This window comes from Nomascus leucogenys, chromosome 12 (assembly GCF_006542625.1).
Source record: "Nomascus leucogenys isolate Asia chromosome 12, Asia_NLE_v1, whole genome shotgun sequence".
Taxonomy (NCBI): Eukaryota; Metazoa; Chordata; class Mammalia; order Primates; family Hylobatidae; genus Nomascus; species Nomascus leucogenys.
In genome coordinates this window covers 58338398-58363705 of record NC_044392.1, presented here as the reverse complement: position 1 = coordinate 58363705, position 25308 = coordinate 58338398, and the positions used below count along the sequence as shown (strand labels likewise).

The following is a 25308-nucleotide window of genomic DNA, read 5'->3' as shown; positions in this document are numbered from 1 at the left end:
TAAATAACATTGTCCAACATTGGCTACTATCTGATACATACAGCATTTGCCACACACTTTCTAACAGGCACTAGGCACTGCACTAATTGTTTCCCACGTATTTTCTTAATACTTATATAATTCTACAAAGCTGTCCCATTGTTAGTCTTGTCCTACAGATAGGAGACTCAGGTTTTTGGAGGGTTGTTTCAGTTACTTGCCTAAGGCCTTACAGAAAGTTTAAGTGGTGAATGGAGATCTCGACTCAGATTAGTCTGAATTCAGAACCTGGGCTGTAAACCACTTGCTATGGAATGAATGGATGGTGTCCAAGCCCTGCCTGCATGTTATATAACACACTGGACCAAGTGCTATGGCATTCCGAGTGGGGCCGAAGCGGCTGCGGCTGCCGACGTTGGCGATATACTCCCCGAGGCCCTTCGTCCCACTAACTGCACACAGGTGGTCCCCGGGGCCAGAGAGCCGCCGGCGCTCTCTCCCCGAAGACCACGCCTTCACCTCCAGCCAGTTTGCTTGGGGAATCAGAAAGGTGCCCAGGGCCCGGAAACCATTAAGTTTTTTCCGACTTCAAAAACACACACCAAGGTAGGCGTGGGCGTTACCCGCCTTACTCCTGGGGGCAGGGAGAACCAACGCGAAAATCCCCAGAGAGGCGGAAGAAAAACCGGCCGGCGAGAGAACAGGACGGAGATGGGAAAAGCCTGGGGAAGAGAGAGTTATGCGGCAGGAATAGCAGAAAAGTGTACTAAGCAAAAAGAAAGGTGTCCCACTAACTCCGAAGTTGAGGAGGTGTCGACGGAGCCCCCCTCTGTTGCGCTTGCGCAGTGCTGCCTCCCTGTGCACCCCCGCCCCTTCCCGCCGCTGAGGATTTACTCGTCTCTTGGCAACCATTCACCCGAGGAGCCAATCAGAGGGCAGCCTTCGCCCCGCCCCTGCCGTCAGGGCCGGGCGGAAGGGTTCCGAGGGGACTGGCACCGCCCCGCCCCGCCCCTGGCTCCCCAGGGAGGGCGGCTCAGGGGCGGGGACGGGGGCGTGGTCTCGCCGTATAAGAACGGAGGGGGCGGCGGCGAGGCGGCTCAGTAGGTGCCGCTGCCGGGGGGCTGTAGAGGTCGCGCCGCTCCTGCTGGGGCCTTCCCACGCCAAGGACCTGCCTCTGTCGCCTCCTCTTCCATCGCCCAGGTGAGTCCACGACCCCCTCCTCTAAAGATGGGGGGATGCGGCAGCAGCCCCAGTGAGCCGCGAGCTCTGCCCTGGCGGGGGTCCGCCCCCACTAAGCGGTGCTCAGGTCTTTGCCCAGCCTGGTAGGGGGCAGGCGGACCCCAGGGGAGCTGCGGACAGGTGCCGAGACCCGGTGCTCCTTTCCACTCCTGCTCCCTCGAGGACCCCCGCCCCTGACACACCCGTCCCAGAGAGCCAGAAGAGACGCTCCGAAAGGGAGCTACAACTTTCCAGAGACCTGGGGCTTGGCAAACTCCAGCGAGTTCCTGCTCCGCGAGTCCTGCAGGCTGCGCCCTGGCCGGGCGCTGGCAGGGCGTCCGAAGAGTGTGTGATCGGCGCCTCCGCTCCTACCTGGATCAGACGGCGCCCCCCGTCGCCCCTGCCTCCCTTCCTGGCTTGCAGTCCCTCGGGCTCGCCCCGGCGCTCCCGCGGGCGCGCACACCTTCGCCGGCCCGCCGAGTGCGAATTCGAATTCGGCGGTTTCACTAGGCGCAGCTGGAGACGCAGCGGTCCGGGGCTTGGATCTGGTTGGGGAGGGGCGCTTCCTAGGCTCATTGCCAAGACCTGAGTTTTAAGGAGAAGGGCGGAGATCCTTAAGTTTAATGCGCTCACATCCGACTGTGGACACCATGAGCAGCAAAGGGATCCAAGCCAGTGACTTGTGCGCTGCGCGTCTCTCAGAAACTTCTCGGGAATGCGGTGTCTGTGAAACCTGCTTCCTCCCCTTTTGAAAATGAAACTTGCTTTACTGCGTAGGTGAAAAGCCACGGCAAGTGGGTCGACTCGGACGGATAGCGGTGCGGCTGCCCCGGGAGGTGTCGCAGTTCGGGGACTCCCTTCGCACTGGTCGCGAGGCAGGAGGGAGCAGGGTGGGAGGCGAGTCGGAGGGTGACTTACCTGAAGAATACAGGTTGGTAGCCTGCACACCTGAACTCAACGCTGGCGGGCGAGAAAACCAAGCAGCGCTACCTCCAAGTACGGGCGCTCCCCTGGAGAAATGAATGCCTGGCGAGCTTCTGGAGAACCCACTATTAGGGCTGGACCCTGCGGGAGGGATAGTGTCAGCTCCCTTCCCCTTCGCCCTTTTTTGTCCGTAGGTAGGCTTTTGTAGGGCTCTAACCAGTTCCCTGGCTTAATTAAGTAGGGGCCTGCTTCCTTTTTAACATTTTTGCTTTCTTACGGAGATATAAAGTGCATACAAGTGAAGTGCTTAAAATGCACTTACAGTAAGAGAGCTTTTATAAATACTATGTGCATAATTATTTGTATTGCGACAACTTGGTCTTCAGGTTACTTTGTAGGTGAGTTAGGAGACTGAACCAGCCCAGGAAATAAAGTTAGGGTGATTCGATCCTCCCAAAGTACACTTCTGGCTGGCTCAGCTGCCCTCTGCATGCAGGAAAGAGGGTGACCGTTGTTGGCGACAGCAACCTTTCAACGTGAGTAACTTGGCAAGGAAGTGAGCCAGGAAGTAAATTGGGCAGCCGCAAGAGTGGTAGGAGAGCTTACCCAGAATTTTACTGTCTTAAATCCCCAAGGGTATTATTGAGGGTGTGAGACCAGCCACGTTAGGCCCTGCAGTGGAAAAGGGAGGGGGATGGGGAGTAAAGAATGCTGACTTTTCTCTGGGCTTTTAGGGAAACCTCTGAGCTGGGCTGCAGGGGTTCTGTCCTTTGGCATTCTTGTTTTTGAAGATGGAAAATGATCTCTGGAGTCAAGCTTAGTTTATTTCAGATAACAAACTTTTTCTCTTAAGGTATACCCATAGCTTTAGAGTACATATATTCTCAATAAAGAGTTTTTAGGAAGATTTTGGTATATTGTATATAATTGTTCAGGTAGCTATTTGGGGGGTGGGGGGCTCCCATAACAAAGTTAAAAAAAAAAAAAACTCTGCCAGGAGGCCTCTAAATTGTTACCAAAACAAAGGTCCCTAATTTCATAAGCAACTTTAGTGAGCACATAGAATTAACAGCCATATTTCTTATGCTGTTTTTTCCCCAATACCTACCTTGTATCCAGGGATTAAATTCATGTAACTCTGAAGGAAAGGATTTGGCTCTTGGCCTGCTTGTCAGAGTGAGCATGACTTAGTTGTGCACCTGTGGCTATCTCTACCTGGTTTCTTCTGTTCTACTGTGAGCACAAGTAGCCACTGAAATCTCCCGAGTTCCAGAGGCCCGTCCCCACTCGGCTGTATCTCCCCATAGTGCACACATTCAGCCCACATTCCCCTGTGTTCAAGGCCAGGGCAGATCATGCACATCTTGCACTGCCGGTCAGAGAACAGAATTCCTCATATTTCTGAAAGTCCAAGGAACAGCGCAGCAGTAAAGATAACTTAAAAGTGGACGGTAGTGCTCTTGTTTTCACAGTACCATTAACCAGACACATTTGATAGAAAATTTAAAAACTTCATTTAAAAAACTGTTTTTGTTGTTTTTACTGCTCAAGTACATAGGACCTTGTCTTCATCTTTTGTCTCTGATCGATGTTGTGTTCATGGAGTTACCTACTAAAAAAATGGCAACCCAAAGGTTCTCGGTGGATGAGTTGAACCTTTTTTTTTTTTCATTACTGAGAGAAGTCGTGGAGGCCCAAAAGTGGTTTCATGAGTTAAGCTAAACTTATGTTTTGGGGTTTCTTGGTTTCACACCTGTCTCTGGGTGTAATCTGCCATTTTGTGTGCATGTGTGTGTTTAGGAGTTAAGGAGTAATGTGGAATGTGAGGCTACTTGGAATAAAACATTACTTGGGTTAGATAAGGTCTGTTGCTTTTTGTGTTGTCATTGAGGTAAACAAGGCACTGTAGGAAAATGCTTCCTGCCATCTTGGTGTTTTGACTATAGTACATTAAATTGGCATACGTTGTATTAGAATGAAGCAGACACCTCTGTGTTTAAAGAAATGTTCATGTGTTTAAAGCTGCTTGGGTACATTAGTACTGCTGATTTCTTGTGATGTTTTCAGGCCATAAGATCTCTCAAACGTTTTTACGCTTTCATTGCAGGCCTCATAAAGAAGCTTACATTTGGAATTCAAATAGTTTAGAGGAAGCATCTTTATATAGCTCAACTAGGTAAGGAAGCCTTAAGAATTGTTTAGAATTAATAGATTTTGTACAGCTGGCTTCTACAGTCTGTTCTAGAACTGCTTGAAAACTTCTTGGAACAACAGAAAACAAAATATGAAAAAAAAATTGCTGATGTTAAGCAACTCTCTGCATGTAGGATGTTTTTTAGTCTCGGAGCTTGAGACTAAAGTCTTGGAGTCTTGGTCACAAAACTGCATGGAGTGTTGTTTATTTCTTGGATAACCATGATTGAGTCAGTAAGTAGTTAAGTGCTTCCTAGGCAGTAGTTAGTGCCAGGTGCTGAGGACGCCAAGGCAATGGTGTTTGGAAATGCCTCTGGAAGAGCTCTGGATGCGAGAGGAGCTGGGCTGGCTTTATCATGCAGTCGAGGCACTCCGATTTCTCTCATTAGTTTCAGCCACTGGCATATGAGCTCCGGAAAGCGGGATCTGTGCTCAGGGCTGACTCCCCAGTGCCTGCTTATAGAGCTGGCCTGGCACACAGAAGGTGTTCTGTCATTTGGATACATGTTCGGTTGGCGGCTTGCAAAGAGGGAGGCGTACTTGAAGTGGGTGTTCTCCTGGTGGACCGAGGCAGGCAGGCCAATGGCTGAGTCCTCTTTTAAGTAGAGGCCACAGGGGTATAGGTTTGGAGCTGAGGGGCAGTGACTAGCTAATTGACCAACAGCTGAAACTCCTCAAGCTGAGCTCCAGACCCACTCCCTTAAGCACTTCCCATCCTTCCCGCCCTCCCTGACACCAGCCTCACATGGCTCACTCAGCCTTTTCTCTCTCTCTGTTCACTCAGTTGCTAGTTCTGCTGATTCTTTCTCTTTTTTATTGTTTCCCACTGTCATCACTGACCTGGTTTAGGGGCCCGGAGACAGCAACTTGATGAGGGCAGTAAGTGAGTCTGCCTCCCCTGCCTCTGGCTAGTTCTATAGTCAGTGCATTTGGAACTCCATCCAAGTGCACAGGGACTGCCTGCACCTCTGGAAGCTGAGCCTCCTCTTCAAGACCGTGCCTTTCTGACTCTTTACTCTTGACCCCCCCCTCCCCCCACGCATGTCAGAGTCTCCCTAACTGCCCTTCTTTGCCTCACAGAACAGATACTCATATCTGCACAAAGGAATGATACTCCTTTCTCACCAAACTTTGAATCCAGCTTCAGGCCCTTCCCACAGGCTTCTGACTGACCTTATCCCATCTGAAGACCCGCTCATTTCACACCTCGCTTCATTAATACTTTGTTGTTGTTGTTGTTCTTTTGAGACAGAGTCTTACTCTGTCGCCAGGCTGGAGTGCAGTAGCACGATCTCTGCTCACTGCAACCTCCACCTTGTGGGTTCCAGCGATCCTCCTGCCTCAGCCTCCTGAATAGCTGGGACTACAGGTGCATGCCACCACACCCAGCTAATTTTTTGTATTTTTAGTAGAGATGGGGTTTCACCATGTTGGCCATGATGGTCTTGGTCTCTTGACCTCGTGATCTGCCTGCCTCAGCCTCTCAAAGTGCTGGGATTACAGGTGTGAGCCACCATGCCCGGCCAATACCTTCTTACAGTTCTTCCTTCTACCTTCTTTTCTAGTTCTTAAATTTTTATCTTTGATTGGATAAGCACGAAGTCCCATACTGTTACCATGCTTAGCCTCCTATCAAAACATTTTGAGAAGAAAATTATCCATGAACCTGGAACTGCCCACACCCTCTTACGTTGCCATAAGGTCTCTCAACTTGTTTAGCCCTTATGAAGGTAGAAGAGGTAACCCTCCACCTTTCCTGGCTGCCTGCCCCTGATCCCCAAACACACTTTGTCCATCGTTGCCCTCTGCTCGTCGTAGTTAGAGATGGGCATTAGGATCTCCACAGCTAGCCAGTGCTATATGGACTTGGGCAGTTTCAATTGCCATTCCTATGGAACAACTGCAGCACGGCAGTAGCAGAAAGAGGACTGATCCAGAAGCAGAGATGACGTGTACACTCATCAAGTGCCTGATATGTGTCTAGAGGCTTGCTCACAGCTGCTCAGCTAGAGCTAGCACCGCTGCTATCTCCTGTGCCCAGGCTGTTTGTCATCTTTTTACCTCCTCTGCTTCTGAGGCTGACTTAAGCTGTGGGGAGACCTGGGCTCTGGTCCTGGCAGATCCTTTACCTCTTCAGCCTTCAGCTTCTTCATTATAATAAGGACAATAAATTAGATCAGTGCTTTCCAGTAAAAATATGAGAGACACGATTAACTTCCTAGTAGTCCCATTAAAGAGTAGAAGTAGGTGAAATTTGGCCAGGGGCAGTGACTCACACCTATAACCTCAGGACTTTGGGAGGCTGAGACAGGAGGATCCCTTGAGTCCAGGAGTTCCAGACCAGCCTGTATGACACAGCAAGACCCCATCTGTATAAAAACAATTTTTTAAAAAATTAGCTGGGTGTGGTGGCACGTGCCTGTGGTACTGGCTACTCAGGAGGCTGAGTAAGGAGAATTGCTTGAGCCCAGGAAGTCAAGGCTGCAGTGAGCTGTGATTGAACCACGGCACTCCAGCCTTGGCAATAGGGTGAGACCCTGTATCAAAAAAAGTGAAATTCATTTTAATAAGTGTATTTAATCTACCATATCAAATTTAATCATTTCAGTATGTAATCAATATAAAAAATCTAAATGAGATAGTTTACATTCCTTTTATCATACTGAGACCTTGATATCCAGTATGTGTTTTTGCACTTACAGTGGTGCCTACTGTATTGGGCAGCACAAGTCTAGACCATCAGCAAAAATGTTTCACTCTCAAGTTCTGATTCTGCATGTGTGGGAGGCAAGAGTTAACCCAAAGTTATGGAAGGAGAGTATGAAGCAGGATATAAGCTCCACAGGGCCAGGGATCTTTACCTCTTTCTTCCCGTGCATCACAAGCTCCTGGAGCAGTGCTCGAAACATAGTAGGCGTGCACATTTTTGAAAGAGTGAAAGGAAAGTCAGTTATGGCCAACTTACTGACAATCATTCACACCGTGCGTCAGACTTGACACTAAAACACGTGGTGTTGGATTCCTAGCCCAGTGCTCATTCTTTTTGTTTTTTTTTTTTATAGTTTCTTAGAGAATAATAATAAGGCAATAGAATTTCGAGGAACTGCTGATAAAATCTTCTGAGACTGGCAGGGGACCAGGACTCAGTTTATCAACAATTAAGTTTTATCAACAATTAAAATTTGAGTGAAATTGCAAGAGGAAGTAACATTCAAGTCAAAGGTGTTCGAGCTGTCTAGTGACAGCACATTAATTGATGAATGCTAAACATGAGCTGCTGCTGTGCGCAGTACCTGGAGGCCCGGAACCCGCAACTTGAATGCCAACTCCTAAGGGAAGGATCCATGCAAAACAAAAACCTAGATGGAACTATGCACGTAATTAGCATCTGCTCTGAAATGGAGGTCAGATCACACTTAGACACTTGTGAATGGGGTGTGTTTATGGTCTAACGTATGATAAGGGTGGCATTTGAGGAACTAAGAGTTGCTTGTCCCTTTCCTGATAAGGCCTGGGCAGGGAAGCTGCTAGTGATTAGACAGGACTTTCAGCTGACTGAGGTCTTCCTTTTGGACAACTGTTTAAAGCCGTAGGCTGGAGAGTTAGATGGTTAAGTAGCCTGTGGAAGCAGCCTTTGATGAAACCCGGAGGCTGTCAGCTCTTAAACCCTGTGGATTACGTGTAAACTGAGTCATTCTTACAGTAAGCAGTCTCCTCCTTAGGAATCATCTCATTTTTCTCAGTCTAGGCAATCTCTAAAACAGAAAGGCAGGCTCTCTTTGGGGAGCTCTTTAAATGAATTCAGACCAGTAACACCTCTGATTTAGAAAGAAGCAGTTGATGGTGGGAAGGTGGTTACCAAGTAGCAACAAGGATTATTTCCATTTCAAGTTGTGTGTGTAGCACTTAATGCTGACACCTTGGAAAAAAATCAAGGCTTTTATGCCCTGCTTCCATCTAAAGATGTCTGTGTCCTGACCTTGTTAATATTTCCATTTGCAACCACGTCAGAGTATTCCTTTCAACACTGGAACTTGTGTGGCATCCCTGTTGTAATATCTAGGCCAGTGTTTTGATTCTGTTTGCTGTTTTGCAGCCACAGCATTAGTTCTTCCAGCATTATCTCTCCACCCACACTTGCCTAAGCATCATATTTTCAAAGGTGGGAAAGAGCTTTCTGTTTGGAGTTGTCATTGGTGGGTGTCTGTGGACGGAGCCCAGTGATAACCATTCAGACTGTGTGTTGGCTTCTAACTTCTTAGTGGGAAGTGAGAATTCATGGAGGCCCCTTGAACAGCCAAGATCACAGCCTGGTTCTGTGGCCTGCCTGAGTTTCAGTCCAGGGCTGCTTTCCACAGCTCATGTGGGAATCTAACCAAATTTTTTGACTCTAATAAACATCATTGGTAAATGGCTGGAGGATGATAATAACCTTAAGAAAATAGAATGAGACGCTGGCTGAATGCAGTGGAGCTGAGAGTGAGGAAAGACCAACTGTGGGGTTTGTTGTGTCACTGACTTAGAAATGTTTTCTGTGGGCACAGCTTTGTGGCCTGGGGCAGTTACTTCTTTGAACTCAGGTAGAATGTGTTGCGGGCATTTAAGTGGGCAACTGTAAAAATAACATCTTGGAAAAATAGTGAGCATAGGATATATTTTATTGGCCTTTTAAAAAGTAAAGCATTATGTTATCTGGTTTTACTGCTTCAGGCCATTCATAATCTAAGCTGCTATTCCATGTACATGAAACACTCGAGTGTCTGTTATCTGTAACTTTTAGGTGTTTGTGGCTGTGGAGGAGTCTCCAGAACGTGGCCCCCTCCCTATGTGGGGGGTCTGGCCCTAGGGAGGAGCTGGCAGACAAAAGGCTTCCTTAGACTGCCTCCAAACCCTTCCTAGATAACTTTTGGCCTTCATCCCCCAAGGAATTCAAGGAGTAAGGGAGGAGGATTTTTTTGAGAAGGCCATATCCATGTTGACCCTGGTTTTTCTCCTTTCTGCCCAGTTATCTGCTGCTGCACATGCCAAGCAAAATGACCAAGGTCCATGGTCATTCGAAGTGCCTGGCTCTTTTCTTATGGGTGAAAGAATCTCAAGGGTCAAACTACATGCAAGTGGGGGAAGTGACGGTGTCCAGTCTCAGGTTCAGCATTCATGAGGTCCTGTGTAGGTTCCAGACTTCCTGCTTTCAGTTTTGTTCCAGCTCTCCTTCCTGGGCTGGCCCTTTAAGTCCTGGTCACTGCCTGCAAATTTATCAACGATTTCTCTGTAGCTCCAGCTGGGTTATTGGCTTCTTTGATCTGAGAAGGTTGCCGTCTTGACGGTAGCTAGTGTCCTGTTCTGTTGCTTCATCAGCCTATCAACACTGATCTCCCAGGCACCAGAGCAGTCTCAGTAATTGTTCCTTTATTCCATGAGCAAAGCAGCATGCCTTAGTTTTCTGGATCAGGATCAGCCAATTCCTGATAATCTCCCTCCTGTGCCATTAATTTTTCCTCTTATTACTAGTTCAGCAAGGTGACTGTCCAGCACCTTCCACTCTTGGGTTCTCTCTGTCTCCTAGACTTGGTTTCCCTAAAATCACCACTGTTCTGCAACATAGCCAGCATCTTGGAGCTCCCTGGGAAGTTAGGATCCTAGGCCTTCATCTCCCAGCCATTGTTCCTTTAAAACAAACAGTAGCATAACGATGAGCATTTCTACACTTAATCACCTTCGGTTCTGGTGGCTCCAGCCTGGAGTTTCTATGCTGACAATTGTTAGATACTTCAGTTCTAAATGCTTCTCCCTTGCTTTCAGAATTTGCCATCTGGCCTTACCTCACTCGGGTGGCCTTAGTGGTCTAGCCAAACTTCTTTCCTACCATCTTATTTTTAAAAAATCTTTATACCTTCCTTCCTTTTCTTTCTACTTACTGCCATCTCCTTCCTCTGACCATCTAAGCACAACCAGCTCTTCTTCAAGCTCCCGGCCCCACCAAAGCTATCCACCTTTTAGGAAGACTCTTAAATTCCATTTCTGCTATTCACCAGCAGTGCATCCTTGGACAGTTTACAATTTGCACGTCCTCTTTGTTCTCCCGTTTTCCCATCTGTAAGTGGGGGAGTAGGAGGAATGGTATCTCTTTTATGGGGCTGTTATAGCAATCAAATGACTGATCCAGATAGAGCCCTGAAAGGACTGTTTTGCTGCCTATTTGTGATGTTGTAAAAGAGTTTGGTGGCTCATTAGGGTACCTGGCTAAACATCTAGTCACATTTGGTGTCCCCTGGCCATGGCTGTGGCTGCTGCCATATGAAGAGCCCTTGGAGGGCTCTGCATGTATTAGCCACCTGCCAGAGAAAAGGATGTGGGCAGAAGTAGATGTTTATGTTATGAAACAATTGATGTGCTCCCCCACTGAGAAGTGGGATTTCCCACACACTGTGGCAATATATTATCTTCCTTGGTGTCTCTGTGGCGGGGGGGCAACTCTAAGCCACTTGGCATCTTTTGCTTAACTGGAATCTGCACAAAAGCAGAGAGTAAAGTCTGACTCCAGCTTTTTGCTATCCACGGTGTGTATGGTGGGGACGGGGCAATGGAAAGATTAGGTCTCACAGTTACATAGTGAACAGAAGGTTTCTGTGTCCTTTTTTGTTAGGACCAATAACGTCTGTTTTAGAAAAGATCACTTTAGTGGCTACGAGAACTGGTGATCCCAGTGCACGTGTGGGTTGTGACATGTGCTTGTCACTCTGTGTCCACCTCCCATCCACCATGGCAGACCTTGAGCTTGGTGGAAGGGAGTCAGCAGTTTCCAGACACTAGTCTCGCAGTTGAGGACCTGGGGTCAATTCGCTTAATCTTTTCTGAACCTTATTACTTAATTTGTGAAAAAGGAATAGTTGTAGATTCCTTAGAGTTCCTATGAGGATTAGATGGGAATTGAAGTGAAGTGACTCATACTAAGTACTATTTCATTTGCTTTGACACACACCTCTACACCCTTCATTTCACAAGCAAATAAGAGATAGACTTGGAGTCGTGGTTGTCACTCACTCTTGTTAAGAGAAGAAGTGGGATGGGATAGTATGAAATGTATTGCCACCACTTTTATTTCTGCTTACATTCTCTAGGTTTTCATATGTAATGGAATGGTCTCTTTTTGTCTAAAGTGTCCTCTTGTACACGGGGGAGAAGTTTGTGTGGAAGATGTGTGGGAAGAGCCACAGGTGCACGGGTCCCCTGTTGGCCAGGAGCCAGGGCCCACAGGTGTCTTTGTTCCGTGAACACACTTCTCTTGGAGTCTGTCACCAGGCTTGGCCCATTGCCCAAGATTCCAGCTCTTACCTTGGGTTAGAAAGTTTTACTGGGAAGAACCACACATTTGAGGTAACATCCAGAAACAGTGAAAGACAATTTGTCCCCAAAGGAATGCTGAAATGTGTTTGATTTTCTTTTGTATTCATAAACCCTCAGGAGGGTCAGAAGAAGGTAACACTTAGTTGCCTCTGGACTGCTGAGAGCCCTCAATAGCTGAGAGCCTCAGTTCAAGCCTCAGAATTTTCCTGGACAATCACTTCCATAGCTTTCATGTTAAAGATCACAGACCTAGACTTAGATATATGCAGTCCTTTAACTTGATAGATGTATGTTTCCACACAACTAAGAACCTTGTGGACAGTTTCTGTGTCTAATGCCAGGCACAAAATAAGAATTAATGTTGCTTTGACCAAATTGACGGCGTGCAAATGTTATAAACGCTCAGTTACCTCCCCTCCAGCGCATGCACCTGCCTCTCCCGCTCGCCCACCTTGGGTTCCTCACGCTTTCATCGTGTTTCTGGAGTTCACTGGCTAGTCCAGAGATCTAGATAAGCTATGAAGCAGGACTAGAAATAGCTTTTTTTTTTTCTTTTTAGTGCTCAAACGTAGGTTTTCAGACCAATCTGCATTGAGCAGCTCTGTCCTGGGCAGTGGGAAATGATTAGATTAGACATCAAACTTTTTCTCAGGGACCTTGGTTTAACCTTCTGGCCTAGTTTGTCTTTTCCTTTCTTTTGCTGCTGTCTCTGCAAACCTTTTTTTTTTTTTTCCTTCAGTGCATGTATTCTACCTTTACTGCAGTCAGATAATAAAAGAAAAGGGAGTTCAAAAGTACCTGAGATAGTCGGTCATCTTGAATTGTCAAAAACAAACCCTGAATTCTCAAATCTGCAGGAACAAATTATGGTTTCCACCTCTCCCCATTTCTACTGTGCAAATACAATGAAATCTGTTTCTCAAACAGTAAAAGGGAAATGAAACACTTTAGTTTGGATTTACTAGGCTTCAAATTAATTTGTTCTCTATTTTGTTAATTCTACTAACTAGAATTTGCCTTTAACCAGGGCCTTTCATGAATTGGGAATGTGTGTTCCACGTGATTCTTTTATATGGGGATTATATCAGTGTTGATTTAACGTGGTTAATTAAAACTAAAAACTGTTGGACTAAGCACCGATGTGTTACCTAAACACTGAGGGCCTATGACTTGGATTTATTGTAGTAATACCAATGTTTGTCTAAGTAACTTTAAAATGTACTTTTGGTATTTGAAATTGTTTGGATGAGTGAGGGACAATGAAGAATCCCTTTCTAATAGGCACAAGTGACTTATTTTATGCTCTTCTAATGAGCTAAGCACTTAGTATGAACTCAGCCTAAATTTGTGCCTTCAGTGGCTTAAACTCCTCTCTGTGTAAATCATGGTGAATTGAGAAAATGAAAAACTACACCATGGACTTGGCATTTGTCATGTCCCACACTGTGCTTTTATACGGACTTTTTCCCCTAGAATTTAACTCCAATGTTCATATATGTATGAGAAGAAGTTGGCATGGAAGATGCTAACCACAGGCATATTGTATTTCTGAAAAAAGCGTTTGTTAAAGTTTTTGCAACTGTAGCCAGTAACCAACTTAACAGTATCACAAGGGTAGCTACTTGTTTCAAATGAGAAATAGCAATTATGTGAAACTGAAAAAAAAATTTTCTTTTGGTTAACATAGAATGAGATGAGAGGAGATGGATTTGCATGATTTAGAGAGTTTGAGGTTTTTTTTAATGAGCATCTTCTATTAAAAAGTATATGAGTAGAAACTTGATAGAAAGGCATTCTAGAGGAAAAAAGTCTCTCTTCCTCTGTTCATCCCCTTATCTGTAGAGATCAGCGTTTACATCTTGGCGAAGAAGCTTCCAAGTGTATTTAATTTTGTCACATGGCTGTGGAAATGCAGAATGTGGAATGTAGAGGGGAGGGGTAGGAAGGAAAAAGGGGATTGAAGAAGTTCAATAAGGCAGCAAGTGAATAGAAGGCTCCTAAGGGAGAAGCTTTAGGACATGGATCATAAGGTTTTAATTTTTCTTCAACTAATACATATATCGATTCCAAATTCAAAGGGCACAAAATAAGTTTTCTTCTTCTAACTTTGAATCTACTTCCCCCAAATGAGAGGAAGTATTTGGTACAGGCTAAAACTACTACCTGTGTATGTTTCCAGAGACTTTATATGCTTATGTAAGCATAGACTTTAACAGTTTTGCTGTTAACAGTTTTGCTATTAACTTGTTTTTCTATTAATGAGTCTTGATGAGCATTTCACAGTCATACAGAAAGAACAGCCATCTTGAATTGTTATCTTGAATTGTCAAAAACAAACCCTGAATGCTCAAATCTGTAGGAACAACTGCATGCGTTTCTTTATTGTTTTATACACACATCAGATCATTTAACTGTCTTCTATTGGTGAATACGTACAGCTTTATAAATCTCCAATGAATATTTTGTGTATACTTGCAAATATACTAATGATATAAGTCAAAGTAGACTAACCAGAAGTAGAATCCCTATGTGAAAGAGTATGTCTCCTTAAAATTAAGTGTCTTGTGTCTGGAGAGAGCCCACAAGCAGTATACTAGAGGGTGTCTGATTCCCACATGTCAGACTTACTGATCTTTGCCCATTTGACGGATAAAAATGATATGTTGAGGTTTTAATCTGCCTGTCTCTTAGGTAAGGTTGTTGACTGTAATATGTGTTTGAGATATAGTTTGTGTCCTTTGTGTCTTCTCTGTTGGGGTTCTTCTGGTGTTTCTGATTTGTTGAAGCTCCTTATTCATTAAGGAAATGAGTACTTTGCCTAATGTTACAAATATTTTTCCTACTTTTGCCTTCTGACTTTATGGTGTTTTTGAATTATATAGTCAAATATAGCAATTTTTGAGGCTTTTAGGTTTTATGTGACTTATTAAAAAAAAAACTACCCACTCTGTGTAAGTATATATAAATGCATTTCCACCTCAGTAGTCTTAGAGTTTCATGCTTTTACATTCAGTCTTTGATCTGTCCAATCTAGATCTTAGTTTGGCATGAAATAGGGAGTCCCTTATATTTTTTTCTTTTTGATAATTTAGATAACCATCCAGATGTTTTTCTTCACTTTACTTACTATTCTGAAATGCCTCCTTTAATTATATACTAAATCCCTTTACATATCTGATTTTGTTGCTAGATTTAAAAAATTTTGTTCCATTGATTTGTCTTTTTGGGCCAATAACATGCTGTTTCAATTATTGTGGTTTTGTGATATCTGTTACAGGCTAGTACATATCATTCCTATTTTTCGCAATGTTTTCTTGCTATTTCTGCCTCTCCTGCCTCACCTTTCTGCCATATGAACCTTACAAATTCTAAAACAAATTCTAACTTTGAGTCTACTAGAAGTTCACATACTTTAAAATATATGAAAACTCTCAACCCTGTGTACTTCCCCCCACCAAAAAAAGGCTCGTAGCTTCCAGGCTATCACTAGTCTCAGATGTCCCTCCTCTATGTTCAGAACCACCGTTCTAGCATAGGCGTAGTCCTGACTTTCATCCTATGTGACGTCTTTTTGAACAACTCCTTAAAAATAGACTTGAGTCAGAATGTATTCCTACAGTTATTCTCCTCTATAACATTATTGAGGTTCTTGCTGGAGATTTTTAAAAAATTGTTGCTTGTATCTCAAGTACTGATTGCATTACAGCTTCTGGTTGCCATGTGACTTCTCATGCCTGTGTCATAAAGATGAGCTTTGAAAGCACAACAGGTGATTCACACTAGCAAGTGAGTTGTATTTCTTTAGGTAGACCAACATACCTGAAATCTATAAAACCCATGCCACCAAATCATAGTCTAGCTCCGGACACAGTAAAGCCAGCACCGTAACTTTCTGTAATTATTAGAACTTAATTGTGTAGCTCAGGGTTCCCCACCCCCCAGACCACGGGCCAATACCAGTCCGTGGCCTGTTAGGAACTGGGCAACACAGCAGGAGATGAGTGGCAGGTGAGCGAGCATTACCACCGGAGCTCTGCCTCCTGTCAGATCAGCAGAACATTAGATGCTCCTAGGAATATGAACCCTAGTGTGAACTGAGCATGTGAGGGATCTAGGTTGTGCCCTCCTTATGAGACTCTAATGCCTGATGATCTGAGGGTGAAACAGGAACACGTTCATGCTGCAACTGTCATCCCCCCCTTCCTGGTCCATGGAAAAATTATCTTCCACAAAACTGGTCCCTGATACCAAAAAGGTTGGGGACCACTGGTGTGGCACATACAGTGGACACAAATGTACTGTGTGCTAATCATGGGAGACCACAAAGAACTGCTAAGTGTTTAAAGGGCATGGCAAAAAAGAGAACTCTACTATCCCAAATCTGCCTTGAAACCAAATGCCAGTCACAGTAAACATTATTCATCACAGATTTTTGCTTGGGATCCATAACCTAGGAGTGCTTTGTAGGATGATCTAGATAGCTTAGGACTTTTTAACGCTGTTCAGAGGCACTTTTGTCTTCCCCTCCACGAGTACTCTGTAGCGAGCAATAGAGCACTCATCCCCGGATTGGTCCTGCAGAGCCTGCTGTGATCACATACTCAGCCCACTGCTTTCTGCCTCTCGGCTCCAACCAAGAGCTCATGTTGTCTTTCTGTTGGCTTGTGTCCCCTCTCCATAAGTGAACTCTGTGGCCTTCCTGTTCACCCCAACCAGGGACATCCTTTCTTCCACTTTTATATTACATTTTATTTCCACCACTGGAGTTGTCTACACCACACACTGCCTTGTATTGATACCTCGTATTTTCACCTACTTCTTGATGGGAGAGCCTGAAGAGCTCATCTCCATGTGCCCAGCAATGCCCTGACAACCAAGTAACAACCATAGGAGATCCCTGGCACTGGTGCAAGGCCAGAAATCCATGTTGGAACCCCAGGAGAATGCATGCCTATGCGTATTCAAACACAGCAGCTTCCAAACAATGAAACTGCAGAAGTCACTGGGATGCGTTTTGTGTGGGTCTAGCAAGTCAGAAAGGCGGAGGGGGTGGGAAAACTGTTTACAGTGAAATCTGAGGACAGCGCCTTGACTCTTCATTCTGGGTTTTACATCCATCTAGCAAATATTCGACTCGTGGCTCTACAGGCACCTTGACATTTTAATACATGAGTATTTGTTTTTATATATTAGGATTTCCAGGGATCCATTGTGTTTTATTTTTTGATAAGTATAACGTAGCTGAAAATTACTTGGGAAGCTTTGTGGTCCTAGCAGATGAAGTGGTGTTTTTCTCCTAGTACTTATTGCCAACTTTATTCTCCTTGGGTAGCTTTAAGGTACTATTTTTTTCCCAAGTACACTTGAAGGCACACACTGCCCGGGGGAAGTTGGCTATGTCCTGTGTCGGGCATCCTTGCCAGGAAGAGTGGTTCCACTACATAGGTGACCTAACCTTTTGTTGACTAGAAATTTTGTCATAAAAACAACTCCTTGGTTCTACCCTAGATGACAAGTACTTGTTAGGATAGACTTCTCCTATAAATGAAAGGGACATGGGAATTTTGCTAAGAGAGCATACTTTATTCTAGTAGAAGGGGTTAGACTCCCACTTGTTGGTGAGATTGTAGCCCAAAGTTGAGAATCCATCTACTTGTGGAGTGAAGGAAGTCGTGTGTGTGTGTGTGTGTCTGTGTGTGTGTGTGTGTTGTATATTCTGTGTGTGAATGTTGTAGCCTAGAAGAATGTAGACATTCTTCTCTTTTTCACTATAAGACACCTTCAGCCTGGGTGTCAACCAGGTCAAGATGTGGTTAGGGAGCCAGAAAGCTGGAGAAGTAACTAATTCTATTGTGTTCCTATATGGTTTGCTAACATTCTGTTTTCAGAACATTTGAAACACACTCCGTTTCAGCACACTCCACCATCACCCAGAAAAAACAAAACAAAACTGTGAAGTAATCTAAAGTAATGTAGAATGAGTTTGTGTGTTTTTGTCCTTCTCTGCAGAGTCACTGTTTTTTACATATTTAACTCATTGAGTCCTCACGGCAACACTGAGCAGTAAGTGCTATTTATCACCATTTTACAGGAAGATGTTCAGAGATTAAACAGTGTGAGTTCCTCGAGCTGCTTTGCCATGTAGAAGTGAATCCTAACTCTGTTTCTCACCCCTCACTTTCAGTTTCCCCAGCCAGAACATCCCCTGAAGATGGCAGAGGAGAGCAGCTGTACCAGGGACTGCATGTCCTTCAGCGTGCTCAACTGGGATCAGGTTAGCCGGCTGCACGAGGTCCTGACTGAAGTTGTACCTATCCACGGACGAGGCAACTTTCCAACCTTGGAGATAACTCTGAAGGACATCGTCCAGACCGTCCGCAGTCGGCTGGAGGAGGCAGGCATCAAAGTGCAGGACGTCCGGCTGAATGGCTCTGCAGCTGGCCACGTTTTGGTCAAAGACAATGGCTTGGGCTGCAAAGACCTGGACCTAATCTTCCATGTGGCTCTTCCAACAGAGGCAGAATTTCAGCTGGTTAGAGATGTGGTTCTGTGTTCCCTTCTGAACTTCCTGCCAGAGGGTGTGAACAAGCTCAAAATCAGTCCAGTCACTCTGAAGGAGGCATATGTGCAGAAGCTAGTGAAGGTTTGCACGGATACTGACCGCTGGAGCCTGATCTCCCTCTCCAACAAGAATGGGAAGAACGTGGAGCTGAAGTTTGTCGACTCCATTCGGCGTCAGTTTGAGTTCAGTGTGGACTCTTTCCAAATCATCCTGGATTCTTTGCTTTTCTTCTATGACTGTTCCAATAACCCCATCTCTGAGCACTTCCACCCCACCGTGATTGGGGAGAGCATGTACGGGGACTTTGAGGAAGCTTTTGACCATCTGCAGAACAGACTGATCGCCACCAAGAACCCAGAGGAAATCAGAGGTGGGGGACTTCTCAAGTACAGCAACCTTCTTGTGCGGGACTTCAGGCCCACGGACCAGGAAGAAATCAAAACTCTAGAGCGCTACATGTGCTCCAGGTTCTTCATCGACTTCCCGGACATCCTTGAACAGCAGAGGAAGCTGGAGACTTACCTTCAAAACCACTTTGCTGAAGAAGAGAGAAGCAAGTACGACTACCTCATGATCCTTCGCAGGGTGGTGAATGAGAGCACCGTGTGTCTCATGGGGCATGAACGCAGGCAGACCCTGAACCTCATCTCCCTCCTGGCCTTGCGTGTGCTGGCGGAACAAAACATCATCCCCAATGCCACCAATGTCACCTGTTACTACCAGCCAGCTCCTTATGTCAGTGATGGCAACTTCAGCAACTACTACGTTGCCCATCCTCCAGTTACCTACAGCCAGCCTTACCCTACCTGGCTGCCCTGTAACTAACCTTGAGACCTGAGGGTTTCCACAGTGGGAACCCCAATAGGGCTAGAGCTCTCAGGTAGGGGAGCCTCCTTCTAGATGTAGGTGTTTGGCTTTTAAAGGGGAACTCAGCTCTGATTCTGCTTTTTTTTTTTCTTTGTGTACCCATTGGAATGGGTCTACAGTGTATCATGAGCCAACCCTAAGAGGACCCGTATTACAGTGCCACATTGGAAAACGCTACAGGAAGCATGACCTATCCACATCTTTCCAAGATAGACACTAACATGTCATATCCCAAACATTAGCACGTGGGGATTGAGCTCTGTGCAGTAATTGAGATAGGGAGGACTTGGGCAGCGCGTGAGAAGTGCTAAGCTACTTGTTTTCTCACTTGAGCCTGGGTAGGCTGCGTTGGCCCTCACTTAGGATTCTCAGCAGTTACTGAAAGTTGTGCTGATAATCTCTAGTACCAATTTTAGTCAGGCAGAAAATGGTAAACATGAGGGTGCTGTTGTGACTTAATTTTTGTTCAAGGGACTAAATTGCTTATGTTTATTCCCTGTCAGTGGAGCGGAGAATGTCATTCATCAATAAACCAAAGCCAATAGCTGGAGAATTGAGATCTGGTTGAAAGTGGTTTATGGTTTACATGCTGTACTATCCTGAGGAATTGCGAGATATTGCTGAGAAAAAAAAAAATGACCTTTTCTTGAAATGTAACTTGAAAACAAAATAAAATGTGGAACATAATGTTTAATTAGAATTGTGGTGGTGGTAGTGGAAGGGGATAATTGTAAATAGGAAACATGAATGTTCATTTTTTTCTTTAAAGAATTCTTATTAAATGGCTCCCTGCCTTTTTTTTTTCTTTTTTCCTCATCAGCTCTTTCATGGCTGAATTTTGTTTTATTCTTCCTAAGACTAAGGATTGTGCTGAGTCCAGAGTCATTGTGGTAACTGACATGAGGGTCTTCCCATGTTTTAATTGGAAACCCATTTTGGTCACATTCCAAGTATGACACAGCTGTTCTTCTGGAGTACTTTAGCTATTTTTTGTTTTTGTTCTTTTCGTTTTTTTTTTTTTTTTTCAAAAATAGTGACTTCCTTCTCCAGGTGTGTTTGACAGCAACTCAATTCAGGAATTTCAGTAGAACTGAGTGACCTGTGGAACTGCTTTAGAATCTAACCTGCTGTCTTCGTGCTCTGTGTGAAGGGGAAGCTGGGGGTTAGCATGAAGTCTGGCCTTGTGTGCATTGGAGCTTCCAAGGCACTTTGAAATCATTCCAGTATATTTGGGAAGAATTGAGTGAATGAGAATGCTCTTCCTTATTCTGGTAGATTTGACTTGTTTATATTCTGCACTTTAGAAGGAAAACAGTGTTAATCTGTAGTCGAAAGAAAGCTTAGTAGGTGAGAGAGTTCTAGGCTACTGTGGCTTTTTCCAGTAGATTTAGATGAGATTATGTGTTTTGAAATGTTTTGTGGGATCCCTTAGAAAGCATCACTTTAGGGCAGAGACACTCAATATTGCCAGCCAGCTTGGGTTCTAAAGTGATTTAATCAAATTTATGCTCCTGATTTTTTTTTTCCCTTCCTTTGGCTATGAAAACCCAAAGCCCAGAGTGATTGTTTTCTCCTTGCTTTAAGCAATGAAGTTATCCTAATGCAAAAGAGCTTAGTAGAAAATGAGTGGTTTACCTTTTTCTAAAAGTATATTTTCTGGTTTATTCTGGAATGTGATATCTTGGTCCTCTTAAAAGCGGATCAGCCATGACTGAAACTCAAGGCTTAGCTGGTATCTGTGTTGTGCTACATTAGGTGACTAGAAGCCACTTCTTAGTGTAATCAGCTCCTGTTTCCCTGTGAGCCTTAGTTATATTTGAATTCAGTGGCTTTGAGTCAAGGCCGGTTCTAATTGAGGGGACCCAGGGTGCTTCAGTGTTAAGAGTGGGGCAATGAAGAGTGAACCCCAATGAAGAGTGATCCCAACTTTGAAAACTATCTGGTCATTCATGGCCTTAAAAAGCTGCCACGGTGGTCAAATGGCATGTGTTTGCACAAAAATGACCGATGTGTTTACCCAAAGCTTTGAAATGTGATGAAGCCACCAACATAAGCACTTGCCTAACAGAAATCAGTATTTCTTCTACTTAGAAGGCTTGGGGCCCAGGGTAATGAGGCACCAGATGAAGATAAGATCTGCATCAAGGAATTAAATTTCCAGTTTGTCCTTGGGGTTCTTTCTGCTTATGTTTTTTCCCCCCTATCTGGTAATAGTCCTCTTCTGAGAATGGAAGGAGGTACAGAAGTTGCGAGAAAGACCCAGTCCCCAGTCTTTGCCACCATTGCACCATGGTTGTCTCGGAGTCCCTTCACCTGACCTTTTTAGTCAGCTCAGATCTTCTTGTAGTTTGAGAACAGACATGTTCAAGAGCTATCAGGGTTAAAAGCTGCGCTGACCAAAGCTGTACTTTTAAAACACAACCCCTGGGCTAGTGATGTCTCTACTTGCTCTATGAGCCTTTTGCCAGCCTCGGAATAGGTGAGGTAGCCTTGAATTTCAGGTCCCTGGAAATTCTAGCTGAAACCTGCCTTTCCTAATGCTCACACAAGCACCAGGTACCCTGAACTTATACTGAGTCCAGTGGTTCCTATTTTATGTGTGTGTGTATGTGTGTGTGTTGAGTAACATGAAACTTGGCAGTAGCAGAGAGCACTGAAGTTCACATGCAAGTTCTAATCTAAATTTAAGCAGTCTCTTATTTGTTTAGGGACTCTAATTTGACTCTTTTTCTGATGCTTTCGGCATGTCTGCAGCCTGTTCTCCTAGCCTGCTGCTTGGAGTCAGGTTGAGCATCAGTGAGATGAAGACAGTACCTTTTCCTCTCACATTGGCAGAATAGCACGCACTAGATGCTTGACCTTGAGCTCTAGTCTCCCCTTTAAATCTTACCTTGGCAGTAACACGCTATTCCTCATTCAATAATTTCAATGCTGAAACTGAACTCTATTACTAATGCCTTCCAATCAGAGTTCCTGACGGGATGCCTATGGGATGTGGCATGGCCCATACCTGGGGGACCTGGCAGATGGGGTGAGTTGGGTAAGGAAGATGATGCTTAGTTCCTGATAGATGCTACAGATGTAGTTTGGCATTTCAGTTTTTTTCCAGTTTGATTTTCACTGGGGTTTGAGTCACAGCAAGCTGTGTATGAACTTGTGTTTTGTGGTGACACATTAATAATCAAATTGCTAAAGCCCTGAAATTCTTCAGCTTCACCTCTGCACTAACCCCTTACCCTTATGGTACGTTAGGATTTTAACTAGTACTGCTTTGTTGACTTTGGGAAATGGTGCCACTCAAAAGCAACTTCCTAACTTTAGGAATAACTCCTTTGTAGTTTACTTTCTGGTGCTCGTTGGTGCCTTGTATTGGGATACAGCTATATTCTTAGCTCGAATGTCCTCTTTTAGAGAGCAAAGTAGTTATCCAATGGTGAGAAGAGACCCTGACGCTCATAGGGGCCATTCCTTCCTGGGTGTCGGACCAGGGTTCTGTGTCAGGGAAAACCTTCTGGGTGGATTTTGTAAGAATCCAGTTTCCAAGGTTAGATTCACATCCTTAATCTTGCAGAGACTAGAATTTCACAGCTCACTTCGGAATATATTCCAATTCAACCAGTTAAAACCAGAGGACCAAGTCGTGGGGCAGGGGGGCGGTGTTGAGGAGAGGTATTTTTAAAGATCTGGCAGCTTTTCAGGATTATTTGTGGAGAACTCTAAGGTGAAGATCAGGAAATAAAAGACTGTGTGTGTGTGTGTGTGCGTGCGCGCGTGCGTGTGCGTGTTCAAGTGCCTAAATCTTGTTTACCTATCACTTAAAAAAAAATAATTGAAGTGTAAGCTAAATAAAATTCTTGGAGTTTTGCCTGGGCTAGTGAGAGTTGGTGCAAATTCTCGTGTGTGTTTGCATAGGAAGGTGAGATGACCATCTACTAAAGAGGAAGTAGCTAAATACAGATCTGTGGATGTTTTTAAAAAAACTCAACCTATCTGGTATTTTATTTTAATGGATAAAAATGTAATTTTCCTAAGGTAGCAACTTATTTCCAAATTAATATAGATGAAAAATAGATACCCATTAGACTAAATTGAAAGCTTTTTGTTCTATGTTTATATAGCCTTTGAAATATTAATTTCTTGGTGTCTAGGAGGTCTGGGGATTCCTCTTTCGTAGTGGTCACTAACCTTACTTGATGCAGATAAAATCACTTGTCAATGCAAAATATGTTAGAACTTGATAAAGCTTTGAGTTTGAGAAATAAAGGTATATTTAAAATTTAAATAAAACTTGTCATTTATGCTCATTGATTTGTTTCTCCTCAATGATGAATTTTAGGTTTTAGGAAACATTGAATAGAAATAGGAAGCTGTCAACATCAGCCTTGGATGCTTCTCTGAAGGACAGATGCTTTTTTCGGGGGGAGGGCTGTGTGGTTACCTTGGAGACCACAAATCCCTTAATATTTGGGTTCTTTTTCAAGGTGCCCAGCTAACTTAAACTAGGCTTGGTTGTTGACCACAGCCTTCCAGCTAATACCCACAGCAGGTGTAATCTTGCAGTCTGCCTTTGCTGGCACCTTGTTTAATTCAGTCCCCTTAGCTCCTAGCCCACTTCAACAACAACAAAGAAAACAACTTCAGCCATACATGTACAACTACTGTAGTTTCCTCACATTTTTAAAGAAGTATAGAAGTGAACAAGTGATACTTGGAGTGATTGATAGATGTTTGAAGGGTATAAAGAGATGCTGTAGACTTTGGTTAGCAACCTTCCTCCTCATTCCTTTGATCTAATTCACAATAACCCCTGCCCACCCCAAGTCTTGCCCCTTCCATGGCCTCCCTTCTGTGTGGAATTTCTTTGAATTCCTATGGCATTCTCCTAACTGTCCTCATGAAACTTACGTCTTTGTGTAAAATCCCTCATCCCCTTACCTCCACCTGTCCCTGCTCCTCCTCAAACCTTTCACCCAAGGATGTGCATGCTCTGGAGTCTGGTAGGTGTGGAGTCCTTCCGGTCACTTCTTTGGCACGTTTACTCAGTAAGTAACCCTCACTCCTCTTAAGCCCGGACTGCCAGCTCACAATATCCATGTTGCCTCTTCACTCCTCCCTTCATTCTGCCCATCCACATCCATGTCAGTGGCCTCTTTAGTTTTATGATGGACTACCTCTGTTCTAGTCATCTATTCACATCGGTTGGACACTGTCTGGATCTAGAACTGTTCACGAAGGCTAGAGTGACGTTCTTCTCTTTTCACTACAAGAATTGGGATCATCGAAGAGCAATTTTCTGATCTTATGCTTGCCCATCAGCCATCCCCAGGATCTTCTTCCTCCTCATTTTTACTGCGTGTACCTTCGGAAAAGTTCCTTGACTCTGCCCTCTTGGTTGCCTTCAGCTCTTGCTTGGGCTATTTCATGAGACTTGTCTCGTTTTTGTTGACTCTTTCAAGCGCTCTTTCTAAAACAGATGTGCCTGGGCCCCTCCCATACATTAAAACCTGTGTAAGACCCTACTGTGCAAGAGCAGATGTCAGACTCAACATGTCTGTGCAAGAGCAGATGTCTGGAGCCCTTTGTAGCTAGCTAGCCCCAGTCTACCATCCTACCCTGTGACCTATAGTACTAAGCTGGCCTACTTGGAGTTCTGGAGCACACAGCTTCTTCCATGCACCTGACCCCACAGCAGGCTTCTAAAATCTCAGCTAAATGTCACCCCCATCTTCACCTCCTCTGGCTTACCAGGCCCATTTCTGCCACCTCCCCCTTCATGGTCTTTCTATTCGTGTTCTTACTGGGTTGTATCAGCTCTTCACCCACATTGTGAACACCTGCATGCTTCATTCTCTGCCCACTTTTCACATAACTGGCATAGATTTGGTGCTTCAAATGTTGAACTGGATGGGTTTTTCCCTGGAGGACTTGTCCTTGGGCCACTAGCCACTTAGAGGGCTGAATCCTGGATATTTACCTGAATGTGTTGTAATGCCTCATTTTGGTGCCAGAAACCATTTCAGTCCCAGACATTGTCCAGACCAATATTTATACGCAGGACAACTTGTGTGGGATGTGCTGGTGCTCAGCTTCCTGGAATGAGTAGTCATGTCCTGGACACTAACACAATTGAACACAAAGCTCTTGGCCCCTGAGCAAGGTCAGCACTAAGGGTTGCAGTCTTCACACTCAGCAGTATTATTTCGAACTCCCCACCCACCCAG

General features: G+C 44.7%; 1 protein-coding gene across 1 annotated transcript; it reads left to right on the top strand.

Annotated features, from left to right (window-relative positions):
• Nucleotides 1-1073: 1073 nt before the first annotated feature.
• On the top strand, nucleotides 1074-23369 carry TENT5C (terminal nucleotidyltransferase 5C). Its single transcript, XM_003268050.4, has 2 exons — nucleotides 1074-1179; nucleotides 17843-23369. Exon 2 carries the CDS (start codon nucleotides 17870-17872, stop codon nucleotides 19043-19045), a length of 1176 nt encoding a protein of 391 aa, XP_003268098.1. The 5' UTR covers nucleotides 1074-1179; nucleotides 17843-17869; the 3' UTR covers nucleotides 19046-23369.
• The last annotated feature ends 1939 nt before the right edge of the window (nucleotides 23370-25308 follow it).